Source organism: Dermochelys coriacea, chromosome 15, assembly GCF_009764565.3.
Source record: "Dermochelys coriacea isolate rDerCor1 chromosome 15, rDerCor1.pri.v4, whole genome shotgun sequence".
NCBI classification, from domain to species: Eukaryota; Metazoa; Chordata; order Testudines; family Dermochelyidae; genus Dermochelys; species Dermochelys coriacea.
This window is the reverse complement of record NC_050082.1, coordinates 5,873,161-5,895,052: the sequence shown is the minus strand read 5'-3', so window position 1 is coordinate 5,895,052 and position 21,892 is coordinate 5,873,161. Positions and strand designations below refer to the sequence as shown.

General features: G+C 54.0%; 1 protein-coding gene across 1 annotated transcript; it reads right to left on the bottom strand.

The window, feature by feature from the left end:
- Positions 1 to 2,592: 2,592 nt before the first annotated feature.
- PLBD2 (phospholipase B domain containing 2) lies at positions 2,593 to 19,188 on the bottom strand. Its single transcript, XM_038373262.2, has 12 exons — positions 18,592 to 19,188; positions 12,587 to 12,680; positions 11,894 to 12,049; positions 11,041 to 11,141; positions 9,495 to 9,709; positions 9,017 to 9,111; positions 8,484 to 8,644; positions 7,177 to 7,272; positions 6,514 to 6,585; positions 5,616 to 5,768; positions 4,478 to 4,640; positions 2,593 to 4,122 (listed from the first exon to the last, which is right to left on the bottom strand). The coding sequence occupies exons 1-12, from the start codon at positions 18,807 to 18,809 to the stop codon at positions 3,955 to 3,957; spliced, it is 1,692 nt and encodes a 563-aa protein (XP_038229190.1). The 5' UTR covers positions 18,810 to 19,188; the 3' UTR covers positions 2,593 to 3,954.
- Between the last annotated feature and the right edge of the window lie 2,704 nt (positions 19,189 to 21,892).

Below are 21,892 nucleotides of genomic sequence, written 5' to 3'. Positions count from 1 at the left end.
CGTCAGACACTGGCAGGGCCCACAACAGTTTCGATAAGTCCCAGGGCCTGCCCAAGGCTGGAGGAGTTTCCGTGCTCATACCACACAAGCAAGGAGCCCCTGACCCTCCTCCCCTTCCCATCAATCAACCAACCCCCTTGCAGGAAGTGCTGGTTCCAGCCAAAAGGAGACCTGCTGCTGGACAGCATCTGGGATAGGATGCCTGCTGCTTTTCCAGCCATCTGCACCATCCCCAAAAGGCCACATATGGAATATTTCACTGCAGGCCAGCCAGGTTTGTTCTTTGAGAGGCACTGCTGGAGAATGTGCCTTTAATAATATCTCACAGCACTTTACAAAGAAGGTTAGCATCATTAGTCTCATTTTACAGATGGGGAAACCGAGGCACAGGAGGTGAAGTTACTTGCTATGGAGCAGTTGGAAGGGTTGCCATACAAGAAAAGGACCCAAGCCCATGGGAATCTTCAATGGGCTTTGGATCAGGTCCTAACTGAGAAGGGAAGAGTACGAATAAAACTCCCTGTCTGTTACCACCTATTCAACACAGATATGTGAACAGCACGGAGGGGAAGAGATTTTTCTGTTAGAAACTCAGCACCCTGTCCTTTTAGTCAAAGGCTGAGAAGGCTCCCAAGGCTGGATTCTCCTCTCACCACACATCTGTCAAGAGAAATGAAGTCACACCAGGGTAAGCAAGAGGAGAATCAGGCACACAGCCTTGATCCCCAAGACCTCCAAGGAGTCCTCCAGCAAAAACCAGCAAGACAAAACTTGATAATTCTCTAGCACTTGTACTGAGAGAATCTCCCTCAACAGTTAGCAGCATAGAGACTATGATACATAAAGCATGTCTCTTTCAGGAACAGAAGTTAGTTCAATGAAAGATATTCATGTAGTCTCTTCCCGTATGTTCCCATGTCTAGAAAGATGATGCCAATGATGAGAGATTTAGAGGGTGTGGATTCTTTATCGTGGTCTGAATTTATGGAGGGGCTTCTGAAGGGCATGATAAATATGTTGCCACTTGTTTTCCCCATGCCCTAATCCAAGAATCTAAGCCAGAGGGGGCAGCTAATTAGACAACGTTGAAAGCCCCTAAAAGGAAATCTCTCCCCTATGGTCTAGTTGCTCTGTAGAGCCAGATGGACTTAGCCCTTAGTGAGTCCTTTATAAAAACCTTCAACACACTTTACAAACATTAGCCAATTAATCCCAAACCAATGAAGTGATTACTCCCAACTGCTCACTGCCTGCCAGAGCAGATCAAGGCACCTAGATTGAGAGGACTTTGCAATCATTTTAGAAATATCACTAGTGGGCCCGTTACCATCTCTCTAGCTCTGGTACTTACAGGTCTCCCATCACTGAATACCTCCTTGTCTTTAAGGTATTTAACTTCATACTACCCCTGAGAGGTAGGGCAGGGCTATTATACCCATCTCAGAGATGAGGAAACTGAGGCACAGAGCAGCTTCCTCACTTGCCCAAGGTCACACAGGAAGTTTGTGCTGGAATAGGGAACTGAATGCAGGTCTAAGTTGCAGGCTAGTGCACAACCCTGGGGCATTCCTTGCTCTTCTCCAAAGCAGTCCTAGGAGCTCAGCTGGGCAGATGAGGCTCGATGCTACAGGTCGGCACGAAGGCTGGAACACAGTTGCTGCCCCACATACCTGATGGCCATACCACGCCATGTTTTGACAGAACAAGGAGTAATAGTATCAAGTTGCAGTGGGGGAGGTTTAGGTTGGATATTAGGAAAAACTTCTTCACTAGAAGGGTGGTGAAGCACTGGACTGTGTTACCTTGGGAGGTGGTGGAATCTCCTTCCTTAGAGGTTAAGGTCAGGCTTGACAAAGCCCTGGCTGGGATGCTTTAGTTGGGGATTGGTCCTGCTTTGAGCAGGGGATTGGACTAGATGACTTCCTGAGTTCCCTTCCAACCCTGATATTCTATGATTCATGCTTTGGCCCTGGCTCCAAAACAGTCCTCGGGCAGCAATCAGCTTCTAACACAGTTCATCTGCAGCCACCACGGGACTGGGTCTGAGATGGGTTAGCCAGGACTCCCACATCGCACTGTACGGCTATCCCAAAATGCCCCCACCCCATCTCTTGCCCCTGGCCCCAGCAGCTGACCAGCTTTTCCACCCCATCATGTTCTGGCAGTTGAGCAGCATGGACCCACTGACCCTGTTGTACTGAATTGCTGCTTTCATGGATGCACCCAACTGTGTGAGCTGTGGGGTGAGTGATGCAGATTCAGGGGCATCCTCACGCTCATGCCAGAGAGGGCTGGTGGGGTTGTGATGGCATGAGGAAGGTGTAGCAGACAGAAGCGAGGAGCCCTTGCTGCTAGCTGGAAAAGCAACCTCACGGGAGATCTTCTGGGCCCCATACATGAGCTCAGCCAGATGTTAGGGGCCTGGAGCAGGAATCCTGGGGTGAAGTTCTCCAGCCCGTGCAATACAAGGTCAGGCTGGATGGTCAGAACGGTCCCTTTGGGCCTTACCAATCTAGAAGTCTTCACGCCAGCTGAAACCCCAACCTGCCTCCTTTCAGCGTGAGATCCAGCAACAACTCAGCAAGTTTTGTGACTAAAACCAAGCCAAACAGCTCTTTAATCTCATTTGCACACGAGCCCAGAACTCCAGAGTTTGCACTGGGGCCGCAGAACAAGCCCCGTGCTGCAGCTCCACTTGGGGCCAGCTGGCAGCTAAGCCAAGGGGTGAGAACACTTCTGCCCAGGGAGCCAGGGGCATCTGCAGCATCTGAGCCTGGCTTTAAGCCTTCCTTGTTGTTACTTTTCAAGGGGAATGAGGTTTGCCCTGGTGGCCTCCTGACTAACCCTGCTCCATTTCCCTTTAGCAGGCAAAAGCTTCCTCACCTGCACAAGCCACATGCCTGTGGCACCCTGTGGTCCAGGCCTCGGGAGGTAGTGGGTACAACAGGCACAAAAGTAGAAAGATTTTAGGTTGAGGCTGCACCCTGCATGCAGCCTGCTGGGCTTTTGCTTTGGACTAGAGCCAGCAAAGCAAGGGGCAAGGGCATCACCTGAGCCACAAGTGCAACAAACAGCAGCGGAAGATTCCAAGGCAGCACGGGCAGTCACCCCCAGGCACTGGAGGGCAGTGCGGAGAGATGCAGCGAAGGGGTGGGCACTTTGCCAGGGATCTTCCTGGGGCTGCCAGACACCAGCTGGGATGATACACCCCCAAGGTTCAGCACTGAGGGTTAGGGTATGGAGAGGCAAACCTACCTCTGTGCATTACATGCAGAGGGGATAGCTCCGATTCCACTACAGAGAACGATAGTGCTCCTTGCCATGGGTCACTGCTCGCTGCTCAGGAGTTGGCAGCCAGGGGTGGGCCAAGCTTCACCCTCCCAGCAGGCAGCTCCTCCTTGTGGTGGGACCTGGTGGCAGCTCTGGTCTTTGGAGGCGGGAGTGACAGTGACCAAACAACCAGCGGGGCAGGAAAGGAGGGGAGCTGGGGGGCAGGAGAAGAGGCTGGGGTTCCCCTAGCTTCTGGGGAGCATCACAGTTTGTTCAGAGGGCAAGAAGCCAGTTTGCAAGCTAAGACAATGCAGCAAAATTACAAGCTACGTCCACTGGGCCAAACCAAGGCCTGGCAGAAGCAGGTGCAATGGCCATCGGTTTCAACAAGCTCCAGCCACTTACGACAGGACAAAATTTGATGTAGTCGCTGCACTGTACCCAAGATAATCATGCTGCCCCTTCTGTCATTTCCCCCCATCCCATGTATCCCCTGTGTTCCCCCTGAAAAGAGATACATTCTTCCCTTATTTCTCAGGGGAACTGCTGCTGGGGATGGAGCAGCCCCACAGGGGATAGACCAGAGTCCAGACTATACGGAAACAGAGAGGGAGATGAGACACACCATCAGCACCTCTGCTCCAACTCATTCGGCCACAGATGACAGGGGATCCAGTCTCCACTTCAGTCCCACCAGATCTTGATGGGGGGGAATTTCCAGAGGTCAGGGTGCCCCATGTGAAGCAGGTTGCTGTAGGGAGAGGTGCTCCACTGAAAAGGGGGGACATCGTCCCAAGTGGGCCCGCAGGCAGCAATCAGGCTGTAGCCCTTGGCCATCGCATAGGATGTGATCTAGGGAGAGGAAAACCAAGTGTCTGATGATTTCCGCAGAGTCAGCAGGAGCATCTCTGGCACAGGTCCTGCCAGATGGGCTCTGGGGGACAAGACAGGCGGAAACACTTGAGCTGGGCTGAGTCCATGGAGCTGGGCTGAGCCCATGGAGCTGGAGCGCACACACATATAGAGATTATAATGCCACGCCCCCAGGCCTAAGTGGTCAGCAGCAGGGATCGAACTGACAACCTCTGGATCCACCGTCAGAGCAGCTCTTCTGGCTCCGTTAGCCAAAGCTGCAGTAGGCTTCCTCCCTGCAGGAGCCTGCGCTCACCCGTCAGATTCGCCCGTCACCTCCCCCTCTGGCCCTCACCTTCATGTCCGTGCCCCCGTGCGAACGCTGGCGCAGCGCAGCGAAGGGGTAGGTCCCGTTGGCAGGGTTCAGATCCGACCTGGCAGCAATGGCGTTCTCGGCGTTCTGGGGTGGGTCGCAGCCCTGGCACCGGGACAGCGGGTCCTTCAGGAAGTTGTTGAACCTGAGAGGCAGCATGAACACGTTCAACGGAAGCAGCCCCAAGGGGTGGGGAGCTGGGCCCCACCCGGTGTATGCCTGGATTAGCCACTGGGGCAGCTCTGCACTGGAAGGGAGGGGGAAGACCCTAGGCTGCGTTTGAACCGAGGATGGAGAGGAGCTATTCTGCCCTGTCTAGGCTCTTACACCAGGCTCATCACTGTAGCAGTTGCCCTCAGAGCCTGACCCAAAAAGCCAGTGTTGTCAGGGCAGAGTCTCGTTACTTTCAGTGTGCGTTTGATCAGGCTCCTGGAGCTATGGAGGTGGGATCTAACCTCAGCCCTCGCTTGTGCTGAGGTTAGACCTTGCTGGATTAGGAGGCAGAGCGAAGCTGAGACTGTGGTCAGGGGTGATCTGGTGATCAGCCCCAGGGGAGGGAAGCGCTGAGAGTTTAGCCTGGTAACCAGAGACAGTCCTCAGGAAACCCTCAGGATCTGAACATCTCCATGCTGAAGGGTGCTCCTGATCTGGCTTTTTGAGCCCATCTCTCTGTGTAACTGTACCTGCCCCAGCTATCCCCCAGCCTGACAGAGAGGAGGGGCTGGCTCCTTCCAGACAATAGCCATAGTGCCTCATCATGCCATGACACGATCACTGCTGTGACACCACATGTTGTTGAGACGCAGTGACAGCGCATCAGCTCCAAGGATGCTCCAGGACCCATAGTTAGCGTTCCAAGAACGCACAGCTGCCTTGTCAACATCAGGATAAGGGGCAACCCTACAATAACAGAGCCCTTAACACTCTCCCTCTGCCCCCACACAAACACACAGCTTGACTCCCCCTGTCTGTGCCAGTCTCCCTCACACACCTTTTCCCAGGCCAAGGTGCTGGAGTGCATGGAGCACTTGTGTCTTGAGGTCCGCTCTTCCCACGAGTGATATGGCCCTCCCAGCACTAGACGTCACCAAACTCCCTCTCCCCACAGAGAAGCCCTCACCTCATGAGCTGGATCATGGAGTCCATGTCTTGGACGAGCGTCTGATTGCGCCTGAAGATCTGGGCCCGGGGGCTTTTGTCGTAGGTGAACCAGTCGCCGTATTTCTTCACCAGCTCCAGCTGGCCACTGGCATTGAAGATCTGCTCAAAGTACCTGGGGATGTGGGGGAGGGAGTAACACATAGGTTGAGCAGAGACCCCTCCTGCCTTTGTACATGTGCCTCAAGGAATCCCACCCCCAACCCAGAGAGGCCAGGCCAGGTGCCAAAGGGATGGGGGAAGGTAACGGATGGCTCGGTGGTTAGAGCACTCGCCTCGGACTTGGAGGTTCTGCTCCCTGCTCTGTCCCAGACCTCCAGTGTGACTGGAGGTAAGTCACTTAGCCACTCTGTGCTTCTGTTTCCCATCTATAGAAACCTCAGGGGAGGGAAGCGCTGCCTCAGGGGGGTCGTGAGGAGAAATCACAGGCTGTAAAGCGCTTTGAGACCCACTCAGCGAGATGTTATTAGAACAGCCTATCAGGGCAAGGCCCTTTCTAAAGGGAAATTTCCACCTGGTTCTCACCCAGCTGCCAAGCCCACCCCATGCCAACCGCCAGCCAGCAATTAAAGGCTGACTCCCTCTTAACAGCTGAGTGCTGCCCCCTTCTGGAACCAGGCAGCACAGCTCCCTGACAGCACATCACTCCCAGCCCCATCTGGCTGGGGGGCAGAGGAGAACGCTCTTCATAAGCCCAACGGGGTTTGGATCAAGCCTTCAGTGCGGTTGGAAGAGCACCCCACAGTGGGCGAGATGGCACCACAGGTTGGGTGCCTGTTCACCTAGCTGACCGCCCCCCCCCCAGAGTAAGATGCCCGAAGCCAAGGGGCTGGAATGGAGAGAGAAGAGAACCTCCTTACGGCACATTGTAACTGGCCCAATACCCCTTCTGGTACAGCTCCTCTGTTTTGTCAGCCACGACCACCAGCCCCCTGAGAGAGAGAGAGCGAGCGAGAGAGAGAGGGCATGAGAGACCGGAACACAAACGGGAAGCAGATTGCATGCTGGGAAAAGCATGAGTGTGGTCTCCATCTTGGATAACCAAAAAGCCGGACAATCAGGGGGCCAGAGTACTGGCCAGCCAGCTCCAATGAGCAGCTGCCCCAAGCTCAGGCAGCCAGCTGGCTCCCCCAAGGTCCTCTGGCTCAGCAGGGCTTCCATGTTTGATCAGTGCCTAGAACGAATGAACCACAACCCTGCAGGAGAGCCTGGCCAGGGGCAGCCAGACCTCCATCAAACCCCACCACCCTCTATCCAGGTGACAGCCTCAGCATTAAAGACAAGGAATGTGACCTCGTCTCAGAGCAACAGGGGAGGTCTCAGCCAGTCAAGGCTGTGCTGTAAACACAAGCGTTACAGCTAGACCCAGAGCAGGGGCAACAGACTCCATATCGGGTGGTGGAGCTGCAACAAATCTGGCATCATCCTATCGCTCTCCAGAGCCCATGAGGAGGGTTGGGAGAAGGAGCGAGTTCACAGCTTGATAACATTACAGCTGGATGTTTCCTTTTGAAGGCACTTACGGGATCTGCTCCAGCACCGTGAGCACCCCCTGCTGGAGGCCAGCTTTGCCTGGCAGGAAGGCGTTATAATCTACAATCATCCACTGGTTGTTGTACCTGGGCAAGAGACGAGAGGGGAAGCATTTGGAGTTCAGTGCCCTCGCACCATGGTAATAAATGTCAAGTAATGGTCCTGGTGTACTTACGCTGCCACCACGTGGCTGCTCAAGGTAACTATACTCTTTGGTGTGTGATTTCCTTACTGTTAATAAATGTACACAGTCAACCTGTGGAACTCATTGCCAGGGTGTGTTGTGAAGGCTCAAAGTACAATAGGGTTAAAAAAGAATCAGATAAGTTCATGGAGGATAGATCCATCAATGGCTGTTAGCCAAGACGGTCAAGGGCACATCCCCTTGTTCTGGGTGTCCCTAAACCTCAGACTGCCAGAAGCTGGGACTGGATGACAGTCAATCACTCAATAATTGTCCCGTTCTGTTCATTCCCTCTGAAGCACCTGAGACTGGCCACAGTCAGGGACAGGATACTGAGCTAGATGGACCATTGGTCTGACCCAGAATGCCCTTGTTATGCTCCGGTTTGAAGGATCCCTGTGTGGCTACAGTGTAGGCAACTCTCATGTGATTGCAGTGGACAAACTGACACCAAAGCGAGGAACAAAACTGAACACAGGTCAAGGTTTTAAACAAAGATTCCCTCCTACTCTGGTATTTCCATTCATTTGCCCTCACTTCTCATCCCCTCGCCATGTCAGGACATCATTTGGGGCTGGTTTCAGAACAAACTGCAGAGACATCAGAAGTTGTTCCATAAGCAATGCCTGCAGGTGGATCTGAGAGCCAAGCAAACTTCCCTGTGGCAGGAGCAATGGATGCAGTTATTGTTACAAATCCATGGTGACCTAGGACCTCCCGACTGTCCCTGGACCACCTCACAGAGCCCGAGTTTCAAAGCAACAGAGATGGAACTCAGGTCCTCCTCCTTCAAAACTAGAAGCCCCTTCTGTCTGCATAAGAGGCGAGACTCCCTAAACTTTGCTGCTTAGTCTCAGTGCCACTGACATCATGCAATGTGACAAAACACAACACATTAACTAACATGTGACACCATATGGCCAAAGCATGTCACAAGGTCACGTGATGTCCCATGATATTGTGCCATCACCACAGAGTGCCTTGTGCAATAACCGGACATCAGAGATAGGTTAGATCTTCCTGTTTGACTGAACTCACCCATCCCATCGCTGCTGAAGGGAGGAGAGAGAGGGGGACACAAAGGATGGTCTGGATGACTGCTAGTCGACTTACGTGCCACTGTTGAACTGCTGGAAGATGGCAGCCCACTCGGCCCCGCTTCTGGCTAGCCGGTTTGCCACTATATTTCTCAGCCACTCCAGGACACTCCCTTCCGGATGGATGTATTTCCACAAGACAGCATTGCTGTTCCCAATGGTGGTTTCCAAAGTCACCTGCAGGGTACAGAACAGAGTCATAAGCGAATCCAGGTAAGGGTGTGTGTGACCTAACAGAGGCCAGACCTGGGCTCCTGGCAATGGGGCAGGAACGTGACATAGGCAGAGCTGGAGGGGCAACCTACCCCATTGCCCACATGAAGGGTGCAGCCGTAGGGCAGTACATAGGCAGAGGAAGATTTGGGTTCTGCACTGAGATGATAGGATTCCTGGTGTAGACAGCGACTCATGGCCCTGCTGCATACAGCTCCCTTGAATCCCAAAGCAGCAATGGGACAGGAGACTCAAACCCTAGCTGACAGAACCCAGGGACAGCTAGACCATGGGGGAGGGACGCAGGGGAGGAGGATCCAGGCAGCAGCTGCTCACCAAGCCACTGCTCAAAATGTAGAAGTCGTCTCCTGAGAAGATGGTGCCGGGATAGGATGAGAATGTCTGGACGTGCCCCGAGATCATGTCGTCACCTGGGGAAGCAAATGGCAGGGAGCCATCAGGGGTGCAGCCACCATGCCCCATCACCTCAAGAGATGGGCCCTGCCAGCTTCCCACAGCAAACTCCACCCCAGGAGTGGCAGCAAGATCCAGCGGCAGGGGGAGCGGGACCCCTCTCTCTCTTTGCATAAGGAGCAGGGAAGCTTACACACCATCTTAATGGGCTCTGGAAGCTCCAGTCTGGTGGCTACCCCTCTTGCCCTTCCCATGGGACAGCCAATCCCGCTTTCTAGGAGGCAGATACATGCTTACTACTGCTGTCTTATCACCCCCTCGTCCTGCCCAGGGCTAAGGAGCACCGATCCTGGCACCAGCTCACACAGCTATCTCCCAGGCCCCCGCCCGCATTACACACTGTGGGCTGAGGTCCGGAAAGGTAGCGTGTATTTCTTGATGATGCGCAGCATGGACTGGTAAGTGTTCCAGGTGTCATGGGAGACCAAGAGCTCCTGGTTCCCCGGCAGCAGCTTGAGGAGTGCGGAGCAAGACCCCGAGCCCAGCGTGTACTTCCTTTCCGTTCTGTTTAAGGCCGATTCCAGGTCCTCCAGGTCCCCACCCAGCTGGAACAAGCTGGAGGGGGAAAACAGAGACACATGGGCTCATAACAATCTCAGGCAGCTTAGACAGAGGCCCCTGGATTTGCCAAAACAGAGCAGACCCTCGGGCCATCTACCCTCACCTTGGCTGGAATCCTGCTATTGGTTACCCCAGCTATGCCCACTCCCCGGGCTGGAGGAAGCAGGAAACTCCACCCTCCTGGTCCTGGCCATTTGCATGCAATGGCCGTAATGATCCCTTCTTTATCCCCACAGGTTCTGCCTGCAGCCAGGACTCCCTTATCTGACCATGGATAAGTTGCAAGCCCTAGTGACGGTCATAAAACTGCAGCCTGAGGCAACTGCAGACATAGGGCATGGGGGGCAGAACTTCTGACCTTTGGCTTCAGTGACTCAGGCCTTGCCTCAGCCCCAGGGGCTAATGAAACAACAGTACACAGTTAGAGACCAAGGCTGGAGCATATATGTATTTGGGAGCAATCTGCCCTGCTGTGTGGGTATAAATGCATTGTGGGTAGGAAGGGCTAAGAGGGTCCGGGCAGAGGTACTCTAAAGAGCTGCTGGACTGCATTAGATTTTAATTAAAACCGGAGGTCCTCTCCATGCTGGGGAGTCAGCCCAGAGAAGTCACCAAGGCACCATGCAAACATTAACAAGCAGTTCTCAGCACCTTGGGAGGAGGCAACTCCTCTCCCTGGTTTACAGATGGGGAAACTGAGGCACAGAGACAGGTTGACCAGGAGGGGGCCTGATTTCAGAACCCAGCACACAATACGCGAGGCAGACGCAAATCTGGCCTCACTCTTCTTCAGCAACCATGGCTCTGCAGGGCCAACAAGAGCCAGGGCACGCTGGGGGGTCAGCAGGCTAAGCAGATGGGGGCTGGGGGTTCTGCAGAGACAGGGAGTACAGCAACAAGTCACCATGTCCAACCAGCACGCTGTATTTTAAAGATCATGTAGTGGGGAAGCTATCTAGAGGCAGAGCTCCTGGTTCTATTGCCAGTGCCATTGCCGACTCACTATATGACCAAATTACACCTTTCTGTGCCTCAGTTTCCTTCTGTAAAATGCGGATAATAATGGGTCCCTAAAACCTACAGTGTCCCTTTGCTGCATGCCTGTGGGACGCAGCCCCAGCTCCTCCCTACAGCCACCAGCGAACTGCAGCTGCTGAGTATGTATCAGGCCAACACCCATCTGCTTCCCCCAGCCCCACTGTGCTGGAGCTGCCCCATTCGCTCCACCCCATCTCTCCAGTTCCCCTTTGCTCCTGACATCAGCCAGGACTGCCAGGATTAAGTCCAATCACCCAGCTCTTGCCCCCATGCCCAAAGGGACTTACAGAAAGCCAAACGGGGCGACTGAGAACCGTCCAATCGGGAAAGCCACTCGCCCGTTATAACCATCCTCCAGGCCCTTGAGCTGCAGCAGAGCCAGGCGCACCTGTAGGGGGAGAGACAGGTACATGGTAAAGCCCCCCATGCACAGGGACCGGCGAGCAGGCCAGGGTCTGAGATCCCACCCCACATGGTGTGACTTATCAACTGGTGGAAATGGCCGACTGTCCACCTTGACTGCATTGGCCTTGTTAGCACTACAAAAGTAATTTTCCCTCTTGATATTCACCCCTTGTTGTCAACTGTTGAGACTAGGCCACTTCCACATTAATTGAATTTGCCTCATTAGCACTGACCTCCCCACTTGGTAAGGCAACTCCCATCTTTTCATGTGCTATGTGTATACACTGCTTACAGTATTTTTCACTCCATGCATCTGATGAAGTGGGTTTTAGCATCCAATGAAGTGAGCTGTAGCTCACGAAAGCTTATGCTCAAATAAATTTGTTAGTCTCTAAACTGCCACAAGGACTCCTAGTTGTTTTTGCTCATACAGACTAACACAGCTACCACTCCGAAACCTGGACCAAGTGAGTGAGAACTCAGCGACGGATCAGGCTCTCTATGGCTTGCCCCCAAATCCATCCTCATGCACATACAGAGCTAACCAGACCATGCTGCCCAGATAATGTCCTATAGGAGGGGAAGCGAGGAGGAACTTCTCCAACTGACGCTCCAAAGATGAAAGAGTTACAATCTACTCATCCCAGATGGAATTTGGCCAGGACTCCCAGTTAACTTAACCAGCACACCATATAAATGCAAGGCACTGCCCACCTGCTAACAGCACACACCCACCTGGTACCAGTACTCCAGATCTCCGTTCTCCATTTGCTCCTCCATCCAGGCCAGGTTGGTCTCTATGTAGCTCTTCAGCTTCTCGCAGTAGACAGTCTGGTATTTAAAGGGGCCGCAATAGCCCACCATGGTGTTCATCCAGTGCATGTAGATGAGCTGGAGGAAGAAGGGGGCACAGTGCAACAATGGGACAGGCCAATCTGAAGGCCCAACCTGCTCACCCCTTTATATCCACTTAATGTCCTTGAGTGAGGAGTTGGTTCTCCATCACCTCTGGGTAAAGTCAGGCTTTCCTCACTAAGGCATCTCTGACTGGATGACTGGAGAGCTAGGGACAAGCCGAACAGGTGGGAGGCGGCTGAGGAGCACAGACAGGCAATCCCAGTCACCCTGCATTTCCACAGGCTTCAGTCTAGGCCAAGCTTAGCTCACAAGTGAAACGAGCTCAAGAATCTCAGCCTCGCCCCCACTGGGCACAAGTGAGCCATTAACATGCAGCACCACTGGCCGTCTCTGATAGGAGAGGCCCAGGAATGGACTAAACTGAGCCTGAGTCTAGATTGCAGTGCAGTGGCATAGCGGGGGGGGGGGGGGGGAAGAGCCTAGGACTGGGACACAAAGGGGCGCTGCAGACCACCCCTAGCAGAGCTCCATGCTCCGCGAGTCTGTCCCCTGACATGCACCAGCATTTACCTGCTCGGACACAGTGGCTTCGGCCAGTCCCGCAGCATAGGCCTGCAGGCTGTCATTGTACTTCTCGTTGGTGGCCAACTCCAGGAAGGACCACCTGCAGCAAGCAAAGAGGACACTGAACGAACAAGGGAAAGATCACACACAATGGAAAATCCCCATGCGGCCCAAGGCAATGCACTCCCTCCACCCGGGCTCCCTGGGGGCTGTGTTTGTATCTTACTTTATCTGAAGCGTCCTTCAGATAAAGGCTCCAGTCAGACAAAGCAAACCACTCCCTGGGCCTCTCTGTTTGCTTTGTCTGGAGCTGCTCCCAAGAATCCCTCTGCCACTACACAGCTGGGGCTGGAGACACCCTGGAGCCAGGGGAGGTGCTTACCAGGGTCTTCCTCCATAAGGGGGACATCAAGGGAAAAAGGAAGAGGATGGGGGACCAGACAAACTTCTGCTCTTCCTTAAAGGATCTGCACAACCACTGACCCTTACATAGGTAGTGGCACTTCCATGGCATCCAGCACTGCAGGGTCTTCTACACGCAGTGCTCTGCACTTAGAATCATAGAATAGCAGGGCTGGAAGGGACACAAACCTTTGCTAATTCAACCCCTCCCCCCAGGATTAGCAGTGGGCAGAGGTTGTATATTCTGGGGGGCCCTCCATAGGGGCCAGCGGAGATACAAGGGGGCAGGGCTTTTGGCAGCTGGCTCAGGGCCATCTGTCTCGTAGGCACCCCTTTGCGGCACAGATCTCCAGTCCCTGGATAGGTCACGGGTGGATCAGCCTCCAACAGCAAATGAAACCCACCAGGTGCTGCTGCCTGGGACGTTCAGTACCCACAGAGCTATTGGGTCACTTTGGAGAGCAGATGGCACCTTCCCCCCTCCAAAACTCATTGATCACTTTGATGGGAGAAACCAGCCGTTCCCAGCCTCCTGCCTCTCAGCCCGACCTGCAGAACACGGCCAGGAGGTCATGTCCCAGAGTCAGCCCTGCTGAGATCAGTAAGCAATACTGAAGGTCAGTGCAGGAGGGCGTCAGCAACTCCGATTGGCTCAGGCAGACAGATATTCACACCGAGATAATGCACTGCTCCACTGCAGCTGGCTAACAGACCCCACCCAATGGAGAGTTATTTATGAAAGAAACAGCACTGGATTGCCCTGGAGATGGAGGGCCCCTAGGACAGGTACGGCAGGGGCACTGGCTCTGTGAGCTTCCCCCTACTGGTGCTAGAGTCAATCCTAAATGGGATCCTACTTAGGAATCAGCAGGATCCCATTATTGGTGACTCGATAGCACAATACTCATCCAGGTATTGGTGCTAAGTATTTCAGAGTGCTAGGCGCACCTTAAGCCCTCCAGTATTAGGTACACAGAAGCGTACATATTAAAGTAGTTCTGTATTAAAATCACAAATGAGTTTGATTCCCCATAGTTTAAATTCCAGGGTATTACTAATTAAGAGGTCTCTTGATTTTTGGTACTGTTTCTCTCCCTCTGTGTGTGAAACTTGCAAGCTGCTAATTGTGTTAGTACATTCTAAGACAGAGTCTGTTCTCAAAGCAATTCTTTGTAAGAACAACAACTACTCACACAGGGAGAGACTCAAAGCAATACTCTAACAATAGAATCAGCACCCAGAGATTCCCCTCCCTTTTGTTGTAATCATCTCGCTTTGTTAAGAATTGTGATTAAAATAGAGATAGAGGATGTATGTGGATGGATGCTTGGTGTGGATAATAACTGAATGATCAGGGAGGTGCCAGCCTAAGAATCCAGTGTCCATCAGCTGAAGAAGGTGTCAAGTGGAAATAACCAGAGGACCCCCGGAGGGCAGACTGGAATCCACCCAACAGCTTCAAGAATGGGAGAACCAAAGAACAAGATAACATCTGGCAGCATGGAGCTGTCAGGATTGTGACATCTGCTGATTGATTCAGCAACAGCATGATGAAGCAGTTCCCATAGACTGGCATAGGAAGAAATTCCTATAAAATTGGACTCTAGAAAGTGAGAACTTTGGGGTCTGATTCTGCAAACCAACTTCCAGGAGCGTCAGATGTGCATCTGACAAGGCCCTGCTCTCTCCTCATGTCCAGGCCACCTGGCCAGTGGCTTGGCATGAGCAACTCTAAGGCTGGTAACTATGATAACAACCTTGCAGAACCTGTGTATGTGTGTGTGTATGAATGAGTGTGTGAATAAATATGAGATTGAATGGAATGTTACAGCTATAACTAACTGCTTACTATGATTCTTTCTGTATTCACAATACGTGTGATATTTTGCCTTTTCCTGATAAGATCCTGATGGTTTTTATTTTATTGGTACAACAAGGTCACACAGCAAATCAGACCTGAATGCCACACCTCCGCCAGAACCAGCATCCAAACTTCCTTCTTTCAACTGACCTAGATACGTCACCATCACATCTAAACACAGCAGAATGGCTGCTGCTGGGAGACAGCTGTCACTGCATGCTGCAGACAGTTCCAGAGGGAGCAACAAATGCAGTAGTGCCAACTCCAACAACACTGGGCGTTTTTCGTGAAGCCCAAGCTCCTGGAGTCACGTGATCACAAGAGTCTCCACTTTATTTTATTTACTTATTTATTTTAAAAGGTAAGTTTCCAGGCCTCACAGTTGCAGAGAAAAGCTTGAAAATGTGACAGCCTCAGGGCTACGACACGAGAAGACAAATAAAAGAACCCTAAAATTATTTTTTATTAATTTTTAATTAATTATTAATTACTATTATTATTAAATCTCATGATTTTTATGCCACTTGTGATTTTTTGGAGGGTTTAACATGACTTCTGAATACCTGGGATTAGCAACATGAACTGTTCTCTCATCTAAAGAGACTATGTTTATTGTTTTGCTTAAATCTGAAATAAGCCACCTCACCTGAGGTACAGAGGTATTGCTCTTTACCTGCGCATGGTGAAGCATAACAACTATTTCTACTACACGGGGCTAAGGAAAATGCCATATATGACAGGCTGGGGTGGGCTAGTGAAATGCAGTTATTTATTGCTCTCTGGGCCAGCTTTTGACCTGGGAGAGGGGACTGCCCAACATGTCCAGCCTGACCCAGAAGATGAGAAGTAGCCTCTTGCCTCCATAACCATGCTAATTGCACTGAAGGGGCATTTATCGTCTACAGCCTGCTGCTTTGCTAGACCTGCACTGTGACTCTGCTCGGCTAGTTGATGTCCCGTAATGCACTTCAGACAAACACCCGTGGCTAATTAGTGATGCTCACTCAAAACCTGCCAGGCGCTAGAATGAGAGAGGTTCCCTAGTAGTAGTAGTAGCCGTGTTAGTCTGTATTCGCAAAAAGAAAAGAAGTACTTGTGGCACCTTAGAGGCTAACAAATTTATTTGAGTATAAGCTTTCGTGACCTACAGCTCACTTCCTCGGATGCATTCAGCTGTAGCTCACGAAAGCTTATGCTCAAATAAATGCGTTAGTCTCTAAGGTGCCACAAGTCCTTTTTTTTTTTTTTTTTTTTTTTTTTTAAAAGCGGTTCCCTGAATAAGAGGCACTACGCAGCAACAGGGGTCTGATACTAGCATAAGCAGAACCAGAGTTTTGAGAGCAATGATTGTACCAAAAAGGTGGCTGCTTCTTTCCTGTACTCAGTTATTTCAAATTGAGGAGAAAAGCTGAAGCAGCTTCAGTTTCAAAATAATCATCATGGCAACAGTTATATATCTTTACCCCATCCCCTTTCAGACTCTTATTCTGGACCAGTGGCTCTCAACCTTTCCAGACTACTGTACTCCTTTCAGGCATCTGATTTGTTTGCATATCCCCAAGTTTCACCTCATTAAAAAGCTACTTCCCTACAAAATTGGGCATAAAAATACAGAAGTATCCCAGCACACTATTACTGAGAAATTGCCGACTTTCTCATATTTACCATAGTATAAAATAAACCAATTGGACTATAAATATTGTACTTACATTTGGGTATAGTACATAGAGCACTATAAACAAGTTGTTGTCCGTATGAAATTTTAGTTTGTACTGACTTCGCTAGTGCTTTTTATGTAGCCTGTTGTAAAACCAGGCAAATCTCTACACGAGTTGATGTACCCCTGGAAGACCTCTGTGTACCCCCAGGAGTACATGTACCCTGGTTGAGAACCACTGTTCTAGATCATAAACTCTTCAGGGCAGGGGCTGTTGCTTAACATGTGCTTGTACAGCACCTGGCATTGTGGGGCTCCAGGTGTTGGGCAGCAGCATAAAGCTTTAAGACAGGCTCAATCGTAAGTGGAGCCTCTTGGTGCTAGGGCAAGGGGAGTAATAATGTCTAAAACAGAAGGAGGAAGAGCCACTTGATAGTGCCCCTTTCACAAGCAATGCAGAGGGATGTGCACACCCCCATCTAAGCATGCATGTGGATGGAAAGCGCCTGCAAGGCCTTACCCACACTGCAGCTGGCAGGGTGCTTTCCACTGCAGGTAGACAGAGGCGTTCGTTCTGCTCCAGCCAGTGCGCTGAAGGTAGCAGCGTGGCAGAGGCGGCAGCTTGGACTAGCAGAGGGAGTATGCACTGTGAGGGTCGCAAGGGATCCAGGCACTGTATTTGGGCGGTTAGCCAAAGCCACTGCCCACACCACTCCAGCCACACTGCAATTGCTAGCTCATTCGCTCCAGTGCAGCGAGCCTGCATCTATCTACCTGCACTGGAAAGCACCATCCCAGGTGCTATCCTTATATGAGGAGAGGCTGAGGGAACTGGGATTGTTTAGTCTGCGGAAGAGAAGAATGAGGGGGGATTTGATAGCAGCAGCTACCTGAAAGGGAGTTCCAAAGAGGATGGATCTAGACTATTCTCAGTGGTAGCAGATGACAGAACAAGGAGTAATGGTCTCAAGTTGCAGTGGGGGAGGTTTAGGTTGGATATTAGGAAAAACTTTTTTACTAGGAGGGTGGTGAAGCACTGGAATGCGTTACCTAGGGAGGTGGTGGAATCTCCTTCCTTTGAGGTTTTTAAGGTCAGGCTTGACAAAGGTCAGGTCAGGTCCTGGCTGGGATGCTTTAGTTGGGGATTGGTCCTGCTTTGAGCAGGGGGTTGGACTAGATGACCTCCTGAGGTCCCTTCCAACCCTGATATTCTATACTAGGTTTCAGAGTAGCAGCCGTGTTAGTCTGTATTCGCAAAAAGAAAAGGAGTACTTGTGGCACCTTAGAGACTAACAAATTTATTAGAGCATAACCTTTCGTGTAGCTCACGAAAGCTTATGCTCTAATAAATTTGTTAGTCTCTAAGGTGCCACAAGTACTCCTTTTCTTTATTCTATACTAGGTAGATGTACACGAAGTGATCTCAAGGGTGGAACTGCACAGATGCTACACACGCCACATTACTGCCCCTTTAACGGCAAGAGGGGATTTCTCCTTCGCCAGCAATTTGCAAAGGGCTTTGCAACAAGTGGAATGCAATAACCGCAATGGAAAATGAAATCATATGTGCGTGGGGCCATCGAGACTGGAACAAAAGGCCCTGGCTGCTGGACTGCGGGAAGGTGGCGCAAACACGCCTGATGCTGCGGAAGTGGCAGAAATGGCATGAGCCCCTGGTTAGGGGCATTCCAGCCTCACTGAATAGCAGAAGTGAAAGAGAGAAGAGGAAAGATACAGTTAGATCTTGTTGACAGATGTTTTTGTGAGCACAGGGCGGGGGCGGGGAGATGGAAGAGGGCCAGAGGAACCAGCCGGAACAGCCCCTGAGCAGAAACTCCCCCAGGCAGGGCAGCTCCAGGACCCGACCCTCGCGCCCCGCCGCACCCCAGTCTCGAGAGCGGCGAGGGAGCCTCCCACCCACCGGCAATGGAGACCCCAGCCCAGGCTCGCTCGCTCCCAGCAGCCGGGTCTGAGCTCGCCCGGCGTCCCCGGGATCCGCCGGATCGGGACCGGCCCGGCGCAGGATCGGGACCTAGTGTATGCAGACACCCCCCCCGGGGCCAGCCAGCCCCCCACGCGGGGCCCCCCTACCCCGTGTCTTGGATCCGGTCGGTGAGGTTGGCCCAGGCGACGGCGGCGGGGTCCCAGCCCGGCACGATCCGCAGCTGGCCCGAGGCGGGGTCCAGCAGCACCGAGCTGCGGCGCGTCTCGGGCCCGGAGAGGGGCCGGGCGGGCGGCAGGAGGCCCAGGAGCAGCAGCAGCAGGGCCACGGGCGGGCCGGGGCGGCGGGCGCCCATTGCCATTGCCATTGCCCCTGCTGCAGCCGCCGGCCTGCTCCGCCGCGCAGCTCCGCAGCAGCCGTGACGGGCGGCTGCAGGCGGGGCTGGGGCGTCCCTCTTAAAGCCACCCGGCCCCTTAAGAGCGGCGCCTGGGGCGAGCGGGGGAGGAGCTGGCCGAGGCCCCGGAGGGGTAGACACCGGGCTGGGCTGGCCCCGGGGATCGCCCGCCCACTGCTAAAGGGCCCTGCCCCAGCCTCCGGGGAGCAGCCGCAAGGTTCGGATCTCAGTTAACTGCCCGGGGCCAGCTAAGGGTGGAACAGGGTCGGGAGTGAGGTCATGGAATAAACCAAGGGAAGCAGACGGGGACACCGAGCAGAGAACCGGACAGCACCCACTGCTCCTCCAAGGCGTCAAGGGAGGAGAGCCCCGGACAGCACCCACTGCTCCTCCAAGGCGTCAAGGGAGGAGAGCCCCGGACAGCACCCACTGCTCCTCCAAGGCGTCAAGGGAGGAGAGCCCGGACAGCACCCACTGCTCCTCCAAGGCGTCAAGGGAGGAGAGCCCCGGACAGCACCCACTGCTCCTCCAAGGCGTCAAGGGAGGAGAGCCCCGGACAGCACCCACTGCTCCTCCAAGGCGTCAAGGGAGGAGAGCCCCGGACAGCACCCACTGCTCCTCCAAGGCGTCAAGGGAGGAGAGCCCCGGACAGCACCCACTGCTCCTCCAAGGCGTCAAGGGAGGAGAGCCCCGGACAGCACCCACTGCTCCTCCAAGGCGTCAAGGGAGGAGAGCCCCGGACAGCACCCACTGCTCCTCCAAGGCGTCAAGGGAGGAGAGCCCCGGACAGCACCCACTGCTCCTCCAAGGCGTCAAGGGAGGAGAGCCCCGGACAGCACCCACTGCTCCTCCAAGGCGTCAAGGGAGGAGAGCCACGGACAGCACCCACTGCTCCTCCAAGGCGTCAAGGGAGGAGAGCCCCGGACAGCACCCACTGCTCCTCCAAGGCGTCAAGGGAGGAGAGCCCCGGACAGCACCCACTGCTCCTCCAAGGCGTCAAGGGAGGAGAGCCCCGGACAGCACCCACTGCTCCTCCAAGGCGTCAATGGAGGAGAGCCCCGGACAGCACCCACTGCTCCTCCAAGGCGTCAAGGGAGGAGAGCCCCGGACAGCACCCACTGCTCCTCCAAGGCGTCAAGGGAGGAGAGCCCCGGACAGCACCCACTGCTCCTCCAAGGCGTCAAGGGAGGAGAGCCCCGGACAGCACCACTGCTCCTCCAAGGCGTCAAGGGAGGAGAGCCCCGGACAGCACCCACTGCTCCTCCAAGGCGTCAAGGGAGGAGAGCCCCAGGACCGCACCCACTGCTCCTCCAAGGCGTCAAGGGAGGAGAGCCCGGACAGCACCCACTGCTCCTCCAAGGCGTCAAGGGAGGAGAGCCCCGGACAGCACCCACTGCTCCTCCAAGGCGTCAAGGGAGGAGAGCCCCGGACAGCACCCACTGCTCCTCCAAGGCGTCAAGGGAGGAGAGCCCCGGACAGCACCCACTGCTCCTCCAAGGCGTCAAGGGAGGAGAGCCCCGGACAGCACCCACTGCTCCTCCAAGGCGTCAAGGGAGGAGAGCCCCGGACAGCACCCACTGCTCCTCCAAGGCGTCAAGGGAGGAGAGCCCCGGACAGCACCCACTGCTCCTCCAAGGCGTCAAGGGAGGAGAGCCCCGGACAGCACCCACTGCTCCTCCAAGGCGTCAAGGGAGGAGAGCCCCGGACAGCACCCACTGCTCCTCCAAGGCGTCAAGGGAGGAGAGCCCCGGACAGCACCCACTGCTCCTCCAAGGCGTCAAGGGAGGAGAGCCCCGGACAGCACCCACTGCTCCTCCAAGGCGTCAAGGGAGGAGAGCCCCGGACAGCACCCACTGCTCCTCCAAGGCGTCAAGGGAGGAGAGCCCCGGACAGCACCCACTGCTCCTCCAAGGCGTCAAGGGAGGAGAGCCCCGGACAGCACCCACTGCTCCTCCAAGGCGTCAAGGGAGGCCGTGGACGCTGCCCAAAGGAGCTCCACCGGGCTTCGTGAGCAGACGGAGGATCAGAAATAGGCCCCACAGTCACAGGAGACCCCATCGGCCAACCTCCTCTCCCTGGTCTTGTAGATGGCCACTTTGGCCAGTGCTGGGAGTAGGTTGATGGGGAAGTCCCACGACTTTGTGGGGTCATGGAGAGGGAGTGCGTAGATAAGGAGTTGAGGGGAAAAGTGCAGCCAAAAATGCAATAGGATATCTAAGAGGAGCCAGAATAGGGGCTGCAACCTGGCACACTCCAGATTCACGTGCGCCAGGATTTCCCTCACGCTGCAGAAAGGGCAGGTGTCTGGGACAGGGGTGAACTGCGCCAAGAACACGCCCACGGTCACAGCTCCATGAAGGAGCCCCCAACTGATATCCCCAGCGGGATCAGAGTGGAATATAGGCTAACCCACCGGGATTCCTCATCCTCCAGAGGTGGCAGGAGGTCCCGCCACTTCATGTCAGGGCGGGACGCGAGGGTGAGGACGTGAAGGGTGTGGAGCATGAGTGTGTATAGCTGTTTCCTTGGTGCGGTCCAGAAACGAGCCGGCTGCAATTTATGCAGCCGGCTCACGGTGAAGGGGCAGGATGGCCTGGTGAGATGGTCCGGAGGGCCTGGGGTGTAGGGTGTGTGGCAGGTGCTGTCCCACAGAACCTGGTCAAGATAGGCCCAAGTAGTGGGTGGTAAAGCAGCCCTCACCTCCTGAAGTACGTGCCAGGGAGTATGAGGGCCGGAGAGCCCCATGTGCTGAACGAATGCCGGGCAGGGCAGTGTTAGGCTGGCATGCTGCCCTTCCAACTGCACCCCCACAGACATCATCTTCCAGTGCATGGGCTCCAGTGTGGATGTCATCAAACACTGGCACCCCATCCTCCATGGGGACCCCATCCTGAAAGCCTCGTCTTCTGACCTTCAAACAACCCCTGAAGTACCTCATCTGACGCAAGCTCCCCATAGATCAGGACACCCCAACTCAAAGTGGCACCAGACCCTGCCAGAACTACAGATGCAAAACCTGCAGACATCTTTCTACTGCTCCGATGATCAACATCCCC

What these genes read in the sequence shown, in the direction of transcription:
- PLBD2 (XM_038373262.2), bottom strand. Translation starts at nt 18,809, where the DNA reads ATGGCAATGGCAATGGGCGCCCGCCGCCCCGGCCCGCCCGTGGCCCTG. An exon ending in TTTCCGGACCTCAGCCCACA is followed by an intron (nt 9,112 to 9,494) that starts GTGTGTAATGCG and finishes TTGCTTCCCCAG; the next exon opens with GTGACGACATGATCTCGGGG. An exon ending in TGGGCCAGTTACAATGTGCC is followed by an intron (nt 5,769 to 6,513) that starts GTAAGGAGGTTC and finishes CCACATCCCCAG; the next exon opens with GTACTTTGAGCAGATCTTCA.